This window comes from Haliaeetus albicilla, chromosome 26 (assembly GCF_947461875.1).
Source record: "Haliaeetus albicilla chromosome 26, bHalAlb1.1, whole genome shotgun sequence".
NCBI lineage: Eukaryota > Metazoa > Chordata > Aves > Accipitriformes > Accipitridae > Haliaeetus > Haliaeetus albicilla.
Genome location: NC_091508.1, coordinates 3,698,247 through 3,708,570, shown reverse-complemented (window position 1 = coordinate 3,708,570; position 10,324 = coordinate 3,698,247). Strand labels below are relative to the sequence as shown.

At 48.0% G+C, this 10,324-nt stretch overlaps 1 protein-coding gene across 1 annotated transcript; it reads right to left on the bottom strand.

The window, feature by feature from the left end:
- Window positions 1-785: 785 nt before the first annotated feature.
- Window positions 786-3,909, bottom strand: LOC138682134 (small nuclear ribonucleoprotein E-like). Its single transcript, XM_069771859.1, has 5 exons — window positions 3,898-3,909; window positions 3,657-3,683; window positions 3,066-3,128; window positions 2,746-2,828; window positions 786-918 (listed from the first exon to the last, which is right to left on the bottom strand). The coding sequence occupies exons 1-5, from the start codon at window positions 3,907-3,909 to the stop codon at window positions 786-788; spliced, it is 318 nt and encodes a 105-aa protein (XP_069627960.1).
- Window positions 3,910-10,324: the final 6,415 nt, after the last annotated feature.

Here is a 10,324-nt window from a genome sequence, read left to right as displayed (position 1 = left end):
GTCAGAATTTCCACTCTTTACAGTTGTTTTAGTCAACTCGACCTGTTAAATACTGTCTGGACATACGTACACATACCCGTTCATGCACACACCAAGAGCGAGGGATGATAAAGTCAGCAAGAGCGATAGTAAAAATTAGAATGTGGGGCTATTTGCCACAGCAGACTGCATAAAAAGTCTCTCATTTTGAGGGAACCGGCAAACCCAAAAGATCTACATAACAGTTTGATGAATATGCCTTCAAGGCTGATGCTTTATAACACGAGTGATTTTGGGGTCAGCACACAAACAGGCATACCTACGTACACGCATACGGTATCAACGTTTCTATACACACGAGCGTGCACAGCACATGGTGCACGATATCCGTAGCGAGAGCAACTCTCAGCCCTAATCGGACACGCGGAGTTGCAATCAATTAACAGCAGGGAGACAGCAGATCGAGGATACAGCAAGCTTTGAGAGGCAGGGAAATGCTTCCTTTGCAAGTGGCATGGCTGCGTGATACCAAGAATTTGGAATTACACTGATTTTCGGAAAGAATTTGTTCTCTTTTTACATCAGAGCCAATGCTACAAGTTTGCCATCATACGCTGTTCTCTAATCCATAAATCCATCATCATGCATTGCAGCAAGATCACGGAAGGTTTGAAAAGATGGCTTAGGTCCAGTTCGACAGCTGATGATTTTTTGGTGCCTCCAGCGCTGAAACTGATCTTCCCTAGCCACAAGCAGGTTTTTTGGATGCAAAGTCAGATACTGTGATTCTTACTGTTCTAAAGATACTAAATGCCATAAAACCTGCAACCACACCAGATAAAGCTCAAATTCAAGCGGTTCTGACCCCTTTCATTCCCATGCTGCGCGTTTCTGTGCAAGTATTTCTGACTCTCTTGGACAAAACGGAATGAAATAGTTCTTACGAGTTAATGACAAAAGGTTGGAACCATCTACTCACACAAACACTAGCGGATTTTCCAGGATTTTTCTTTTTTTCTGGCAGGGGATTTTCCCAAATCTGAAATAAAGAGAGGGCAGGTTGGGTTCTCCTGTTAGTTACTGGGTTTTGACTGCTTGGCAAAGGGAATTGTTACGGGTTTGTGTGGCGGGGTTTTGGTAGCAGCGCAGGGGCCGCAGGGGTGGCTCCTGTGAGAAGCTGCTCGAAGCTCCCTCAGCTCGGAGTCGGACCCGCCTCTGGCCCAGGCCGACGCAATCAGCGACAGCGGCAGCGCCTCTGGGATGAAATATTTAAGAAGGGGAACCTGCAGCGAGTAGGGGGATTAGGAATGTGAGAGGAACAGCTCTGCAGATACCGGGGTCGGGGGGGAGGAGGGGCGCCTGAGGAGGTTGATGCCCCTGCAGCCCATGGAGCTGAACGGTGGAGCAGAGGCCCCCCAAGATGGCCGTGGCTCCATGGGAAAGCCCGCGCTGGAGCCGTGTGTGGCTGAAGACCGGCCCGCGGAAAGGACCCACGCCAGGGAAGTTTGTGAGGAACTGCAGCCCGCGGCAAGGACCAGACCTTCCTGAAGGACAGTCTCCCGTGGGAGGGACCTCACGGTGGAGCAGGGGCCGAGTGCGGAGTCCTCCTCCCCCTGAGGAGGAAGGAGGGGCAGAGACAACCTGTGAGGAACCGACCCCAGCCCCCATGCCCCGCCGCCGGGGGGAGGAGGGAGAGAAACCCGGGAGTGGAGTTGAGGCGGGAAGGAGGGAGGGGTGGGGGGCAGGTGGTCGCAGGTTTGGTTTTGCTTCCTAATATCCTTGGCTTGTTTGGATTTGCAGTAAACTAAACTGATTTTGTTTCTTCCCCAAGTTGAGCCTGTCTTTTGCCCGTGACCATAAGGGGCGAGTGATCTCTCCCACTCCTTATCTCCACCCACGAGCCTGCCTTATGTTTTCTGCTCATCCCACCGTGGCCCGGGGCGGCGGGGGGAGAGGAGAGTGAGCAAGCGGCTGCGTGGTGCTTTGTTACCGGCTGGGCTTCAACCACAACGGGAGTAAGACCAGTTGTTAAGCGCGAGGTTTCCTTCCCTTCCTCAGTATTGATGGGACTGTTCACTTTTCACCCTTAGCACCTTCAAAAACAGACTCTTGTGTCATACAGATTCCTACGCATCTCCTCCTAGAAATTACTGGATGTGTTACTGATGCCATTGATAATTAAATGAAGTTTCAAGCACGATTTCTGCAGTTTGCACAAGCCAACTCTTAAATGGAAGGCAATTAAGGACCACCGCTTTGCCCAGCAGAGGCATTCCAACACAAATCAGGAGGAATTCACGGTCTAGAAGGTGCCATTTCTTTTCCCTAGGAAGTGAGACACACCTGTACAGTGCAACTTTACTATGTCCACCGCCATGGGGGGAACAAGAGAAATCCCCTCAGATCTAGCTCTTTTGAATGTCCAAGCAGCTCAGCATTTCACTTGTCGCCTTCCATATTCCTGAGCAGGAGTTTGACTGGACCCCTCCTGCCACCCGGGCTGCAGAAAAAGTGCAGTGCAGTCCATCCGTTGTTACACACATTTGAAAGACAAAGACTCGTCGCAGGCAGAGGCAGATTCTTTCTCCTTCACGTTCAACAAAACCACCAGCTCAAGAAACAGCAGGAACCGACACCTAGCCAGTATCCGCTCACTGTACTCCAAACTCAACACTCTTCACAGGTTTTGTGCTTTGAAGCCTTGCTACGGGGAAGGCTCACGCAGCCACGTTTCAGGCGTCGCTCGGCTTACACAGACATACTGACATACCCAGCTCTTTCCTTGATTTTGGTTTGGAGCGAATTTCCTCTGCGTCGGCCGGCACCAAGTTCCTATATTCATCAAAGCCCTAAAAATCAGCAACAAAAGCCGCCGCTGAGCTACGTGCCCTGCTCTAAACTTCAGCAACAACACCACAAGCTATCGTGAGCTGTGCTGACGTGGGCTGGACAATTAAGACTATTAATTGGAGAGGCACGAGGTATTTCCATCCCCCATGCTAGTTTTTCCTGACAGGAAGAAACAGTTTTATGAATTGGAAGAACAACCAACAAAATACCCAATCCAAAGACATCCTGATACTCACAATGATGCAGCCTTCTAGCCGCATGTTCACTTGCTCATAAAGCCACACCTGGATCCTGGACCTCTGCAAAACGATGGAGGGGGAGAGCACAACAGGAACAGAAACACTCCAGACAATTTTGTCCTCTCCTGTGCATTAAGAACTCCCTGCTGCCGACAGCTTTGTAACACTCGAGGCAGTAACTCTCATGCGTGGTTTCAGCAATGTCCTAAGCCATTTTTAAGGTGGTAGACTATTCTGGAAATCCCCTCTGCCTTCACTGGCGAACACACAACAGCACAGGCTTCAAGACTGTCACGGAAAACATCCCTGCACACGTGACTGCAAGAGCAAACGCCTCTTACAAAGGTAACTCCTTAAGGTGAGAAGGAAAAACGCCCAACTCGGAACTAGCTGTTCTTCTCACGGATCGCAACGACAGCAAGTTCTTCAGTTCAAGCGAGACCGGCTCCAAAAACCCCATCCCGACCTCGGAAAGACCCGTCCGGCGTGCCGCCCCGCTCCCCACATGGCTCGAAGGGCCCTGCGCAAGAAGCACCGGGACGTTCCTCTCACACGGGGCCGAAGCCGCGGCAGCCCGGCGGTACTCACGTTCTGCAGGTAGCGGAAGATGAGGTTCTGGAGCGGAGCGTTAAGGACGCCCCACAGACAGACCACGCACCCCCACCTTTCCTGCCCCAGGGTTCGGTAAAAACGCTGTTAACTGCTGTCATGGGGAACAGCTCAACTACCGGTGAAGGCGGAGGCGGCCAGGCTACGTTTCATACAGGACCTTCAGGAGAATACGAGCATAACAGGGAAGAAGAAAATATTTACAGAAACCACGGCGTACACCAAACCCCATCTCCGCGGACAGAGCCTAGGCCGGGGACAGGGAAGGCTGACGACAGAGCAGGAGGAGGGAAGCAGCGAGGGGGAAGCCTTCCTCGCCGGGCTCTCGCGCGCTCTTCCTCTCTCCCAAAGTCCACGACCGACCGACCCATGCTGGCAGAAGTCTCAGCGGGAGAAAGTCCTTCGGCAGGATAAAGCGTCGGCAGCTTGGGGCTGGGTGACCCTTCTGGAGCCGGAACAGCACTTTGCTCAGTTTTGGTTTCAGACCTTTCCTCTAGGAACAAAGACAGCACAGTGGATTATCAAAGCACGCAAGTGTTTTCTTCCAAAGAGAAAGTATTGACAATCCACTCCGACAACCGATTTTTCCTCTGCCAGCAGCAAATGCCTGAGGGCTGCCCCACCTTCACAAATCCTCGTAGGAAGAGACTCAAGTTCTTCAAAAATTTAAGAAAATGATTCAAAAGGTAGCTGCTAGGGAAAACGATCCCTGGTGGCAGGGTACACAAGAGACCCCAGTCTCAGCTGTCTTCTGCAGGGTCACAAATTCAGACCGCATGTCTGACCAGCAGGGAAGTTTAGGACAACTGCGTGCAGATACTCCCAATGTCTACCAGTTCACCTGTGCTTTAAGACTCCTTGCAAAGCCTCAGCTAGGAAAAGAATCACCTCTGGGTATCCAACAAAATAATCAGTTTCAATTTATTTCTGTCTTTATTTTAAGCCTTAAGACTATGCGCTTCAGATGTCCAGCATTTCAGCAAGTTCCATGAGGAGCTCATCCTCATCCTTCTCTGGGTCCGGGTCAATTATCTCGTCCAGTTTGCCTCCTGAGATTTCCCAAAGAAACTGCTCAAAGTCGTCTTCCACAGAGAAGGGGGCTTCCCAGGCCCCTGTGGAGCTCAACCCGTCTGTCTTTACTGCTACTCGTGAGGAAGCTGAGGTCGGGCTTGAGACCTCTGGCGGTGCCACAGAGTCTGCCAGGCTTCCAATGTGCAGTTCAGGACTGGGAAGAACAAGAAAGAGAGCAAATCAGCGTATGACATTCCTTAAGCAGAGAGATGTTTTCTGCAAACCAGCTCTTAAAATGGTAGTTAATCCCTCCTACCCCTCAGCCTTACGCAGGGATTGTTATTCAATTAACCTGGGGCTGCTTCTACAGTCCAATGTATCAGCAGGTACATTTTGCACTTTGGGGATTTATCCGCGAAGACACAGCATCTGGGGTCTGGCAAAGAAGGTTCCGTTTTTGTCGCCAGAGACACTTTGCCACCTTTACGAATTTGACTGCAAAAAGGTTACCGAGTCAACCTCCACAGGCGTTCAGAAAACCCAAGAAGCCACTGAAAAGCTGTACCAACTTGCAGCATTTTCAGACAAGAATCTAGATAAGCAGTCCAGCCAGCTGCTAGAAACTTATTATTTCAGACGAATTTTTCCTCTGCTGGATTTTGGCATGAAGTATCTCAAAACTCTAATCTTTCCACGTGTGGGGAAAAAAAAAAAAACCAAACAACTTAGTTTCACATGAAAGGCACACTGATCAAGAAAAAGAACAAGTTGTGGTTGTTACCTGGTTTGGGGTTTTCCTCTCCCGCGTGTGGAGAGGAGGCTGCCCTCTGGCAAAGCCGGAACAACAGCCTAGGAAGAAGCAAGATGGTTTTTAGGATACACAGGTCAAAGACTGCTTTGCAGATTCTTCCTCCGCTGCTTCTCCTCTGGCATTGCTGAGCCTTAACCAAAATACAGAGCCAGGGCACACCTGAAGAAAAGTTAGCGTTCCCTTAACGTTTACTAACGGCCTTGGGTCTTTTTGAAGAACGCAGCATTAATGGACGTAGCAGAGCATTATGTAAACACTGCCATTCACCTCGTAAAAAGCAGAAAGGTACTACAAGCGTCCTGGCGACCGCTTCTGGATTTAAAAGGGAACGGAGACCCGTAGAACGTTTCAGTCTTCCATCTTTTCTCCAAGAGGAGGCTACAACTTGGGCATAAAATTTACTAGGGACCCACTACTGCCTCAGCCGCTCTCCTTACCACAGCTGCTTTTTTAGCTGAAAGCTCCTTCCCGTCGCCACCAGTGGCACTCGGTGGCTTCACAGCCACCACGGCAGACGGATGACTCTCGGCTGCCTTACGTTTCAGTGGCTGCTTTCTGGGGAAGGTGGCTTTCCCATCCAAAGGCTTCAGGCACACCTGCGGTTTGGCTAGAGTAAAAGGAAGAGAGAACTGATGCAGTCTTGCTCTGCCTCAGGAAAAAAACCCAACAAACAAACAGGTTCTCTTAACAGCACCACAATCCTTCTAGTTAAGTGTATTTAGCCAGCAGCTAAACAGGACAGCTTCAGCACTCGAGCAAGGGGAATCAGGCAGGTTTTTTTAAATTAACTTTTAGGGCCGTAGGAAAGCTCACGGAAAGACAAAAGGGGAAAGCATACTTAATAGCCAGTTTGTACCTGTCTCTGTACGGCTCTGTTCAGAGGGCAGTCCTAGCCTCTCCTTCAGAGACCTGGGGACTTGAACTACAAGAGAGAACAGAAAAAGTTCGGCAGACTGCATAAATCTCCATTTGGTGTTCACGTTTCACAATGAGAGCCATCACTTCACCGGGATTCAGAGCTACCTTGAGCCCTCAACCAACACGCAAAAAGAACCACTAGAAGAAAGGACAAACAGCAAACCTAAACAGAAAATCTGTGCATCAAATCCAGATGTCTGCTTAGTAGCTGCACCTCTCTTTGGTGCGTTGTCAGCATTCTCCAGAACCTCTGTCTTCTTCCCCAGCCTGTCAGCAAGGTTGCGCTTTAATGGAAGGACACTTCTACCAGCTTCAGAAGGAGAGAAAACAAGCAATACTTGAAGAACGTTTCTCTGGAGGAGGATTTTAGAACAGTCAGCCACAAACTTCAATGCTTCCAGGGATCTTTTCTTAGATTTGCCTTTCAGCTGCTAACCAAATTTGCCACTTCTGCCTGCCGCCAATACACATCTCTGCCAAAATGGATTTTCCTCCGGCACACAGCAAAAATACCCTTAAACATAGTCACGTTTAGATGAGGGCACCCGAACAACAGCTCACAAAAAGTTCTTAGCTATGGAGGCTTTCTGTTTTCCCATCCTCTCGCCAAGATTCACTTGAATCACAGGCTCCTCCCCTAAAACAAAGACTAATCTCTTCACTGCACAGAAACCAGTAGCCACTAAGAGCATTGTCCTTCTAGCCCACGTCCCAGCAAAAGGCACTCTTCTGGTAGCCAAACCACAGAAACGAGTGACTACGCGTAGTAGTAGTGCCACACATTTTTTGCCTTTCAAAGGAATTTGTGCAGATCTGAACACCACCACTTATACACAGACTCCTATCACGCTACTGTCCGCAAGTGCCACCGTCAGCCTCGTCAACGCTTCAAAAATTGCCTACTTGTATAATACCATCTTCTATAGGTCTGCCCTTTCATTACTGCCCGCTTTTTCCACTTATCCCCTTTTTTGCATACTGACACTCGTATTGACATTAGCCTCTCTCTCTGCTGCTGCTTCACTTAACCCAACCGCTACTTCTGCCACGTGCTGTCGACACATTAGCTCCTTCACAAATCTCACTCAACTTCAGGAACATGAGAGTCCAATCAAGCACACTGGAGAGTCTGTAAGGTGGTGTAATACATGATGAGCTACGGCTTAATGTCAGGCTGATAAAAACCGCTTCTGGATCTTTTATTGCAACACAACAACCTGAGCACCTACAAATGCCAAATACTTGCAATCAAACCAGGGCCTTGAAGCATAAAAGCATGGTTTTAATTAGAAAAGGCAGCACCAGCAGGCTAACCTGTCTGAATTATCTTAATTATTACTTGACCTTTTTGACTGAGGAGCCATGAAATGGAAACAATAGTATTCACTACAAGTAGGGGATATTAACTCACCACCTTGGCTTTTTGTTTTTTTCTTTAGTTTCTCCAATTTGATTTCTTCAAGTGTTTTTATTCCAAAATTTAAATTGTCCTCTGAAAACAGAAAATGGTTAATGAAGCTGAGGCCTAAAGGCACATGTTGAAGAGCACACATCCTCAAGCTTCTTACAGCTCAGAACCCTTCCAAAGTCTTCCAAATAAACCCTCTCAACACTCCCCACCAGTAAAAAAAGCCATAGAACAGATGGGTATTTTGGTAAGCAATTGGCACCTTTCTTCAACCCTCCTCCCATCCTACAGAGTAAAACCTACCGTTTTAAGCATTTTAATCCATCTACACGATATTAGATTCCTCTATCATTACATATTCCTTCCCACAGTGTTTGAAAGGACACATTTGCAGGCATTTAAACTCCACGCTGTGGCTCTATTTTCTTTTACAAAAGTCAACAGGGAGGAGTTGACTTGTCTGACCCAAGGGACATACGACATTATTAGAGAGGAATGAGCTCGTGGAAATAACTGACTCCATCCAGCTACCCGATGCTCTATCGTAGTTTTAGAACATATCGCTTTGGAGTTAATCGTCAAGTTCTCCTTCCAAGCCATCCTACTACAGCTGCTAGAATACCTTGCTTTGTATTAGCCCTGCCTTTCCTAGTGGAAATTATCTGCGATCCACTACGGGTTTCTGTTGCCGGTTGCTGGACAGGTGTTTTAGTTTCACCTCCATCTTCAGAAAGCTGCTCTGAACGTCCAAAATAAAACCTATTCAGTTATGGAGCAGGGATTATACAAGACGTTTCATGCTCATGTAGCTCGTACAATGACATTTCAGTCCACGGTTCATATTCTGTTCGTATTCTTAACTACAAGCAACTGTTTGTGGAAGGCTTTTTTTAAACAGCTGTATTGACTTGATAAGCTCATATAAGCAAGAGCTATACCGGGGAAAAAATATTTAAGACTCCAGACTCTCGTCCGTAGCTTTAAACACTACACAGTTCAGGTACTCTGTGAATTTATACATTCACCTCCGGCAGAAATGCCTTCAGTAAGTAAAAAGTACCCATCTTCATCATCATCTGCAGCACTGATTACAACTGCCTGGAGGATGTGTAGGACTTGGGACCTTTTCAGAGCTTTCCACTTTCATCACCCCCCTCAGCTGCGGAGAGGGACTCGACTGCACAGAAAGTCTGTTTTGCTGCAGTGACGCCTGAGCCATTTTCACATCATCTTCTGCAGGCTCAGGTGGACTTGGAAGCGTAGCTAGAGGAAGACGAGGATCATCTCTCATTTGGCCATGTAAAACTTTCACCCCAACCTTGCACTCACTGCCTAGATACGGTAGATAAGGTAGATAACCCACCTGGCTGCTGAATTCAGAGTTTCCTATTCCCCACCCCTACGAACACACTAGGAACAACGGCTTCCCTTCACACACTCATCTCGCCACCCTACCCTCCAGAAAAGATTACATGAGGGGAAAGCAACCTGGAGTGCAAAGATCACACAAAGCACAGAGAAGCTGAGCATGAAAGAAAGAATTAAATACCAGAATTACAGTCCGTTTAGCTGAGAGCCTGTGACTGCACGCTTCTCCCTACACTCATCAGTGAGCAGTTACTCGATGCCTTCTACGGCATTGTACCCACTCCTGAGTAATATTCAGAATTAATTCTTTAATGCTTAAAGGAAAAGGACCCAAGAAACTCACTTCTGCTTGGCGGGAAGAAGCGCCCATCAACATAGCGTCCTTTCGTGTGACGGAAGGTGCAGTTGGATTTTTGACAGCCAGCTGGTTGATTCTCCCAGTAGCAAGGGATCTCACTGCGTTTTTTCTGGAGACAGACAGAAAGAAAAGCTCATGGTAACACTCGCCTTAGGCTTGCTAAGAGACATAGTTACACGTCATGCCAGAGAGAGGGCTATCGCAGTGCAGTGCGGAAACATCGTTCCAAAGGGCAGTCTATCACTGAAAGCATTGCAGGGCAGATCGACAAAGTTTGCGTACGCTGTAACTACTACATATTATCTAGCTTTCCTGTCATTCCGTTGGAGAAGACGGGGGCTCGCACACATCAGTTCAGGGTGGGCTAAACTAAGACAATGTGCAAAATACTGGGATTATTCAGAGGGAAAAAAATGCCTTAAACTGCCTAGCTTGAATCTATCTCAAGTTATCTTTCAGAGCCTTATTTCCTTCCCATCTTCTCCCTCCCCACCCTGTGCTACCCCAAGACGTCAGAACAACGCCAGCACCTAATACAAAAATGTCTTGCTGAGATATACCTAAGAAATTGATCTTTCTTCCCCCAACTTCCTCCCACCCCCCTCCAAGTAACGGAAACCAGTATCCTTTGAAAGCAAGTAAATCTATCACGTACAAGCACATTCAGGCTGCCGACAGCAAGGAAAAATGCTTTCAGGGATTTAGTTGGAGAACACATCTTTAGCCAAACACTCACATCGACTTCCATGTGTCTGAATCTGCAGGTAGTCTTG

What these genes read in the sequence shown, in the direction of transcription:
- LOC138682134 (XM_069771859.1), bottom strand. An exon ending in TCTTCCGCTACCTGCAGAAC is followed by an intron (nt 3,129 to 3,656) that starts GTGAGTACCGCC and finishes ATCGTTTTGCAG; the next exon opens with AGGTCCAGGATCCAGGTGTG. An exon ending in GGCTAGAAGGCTGCATCATT is followed by an intron (nt 2,829 to 3,065) that starts GTGAGTATCAGG and finishes GCTGATTTTTAG; the next exon opens with GGCTTTGATGAATATAGGAA.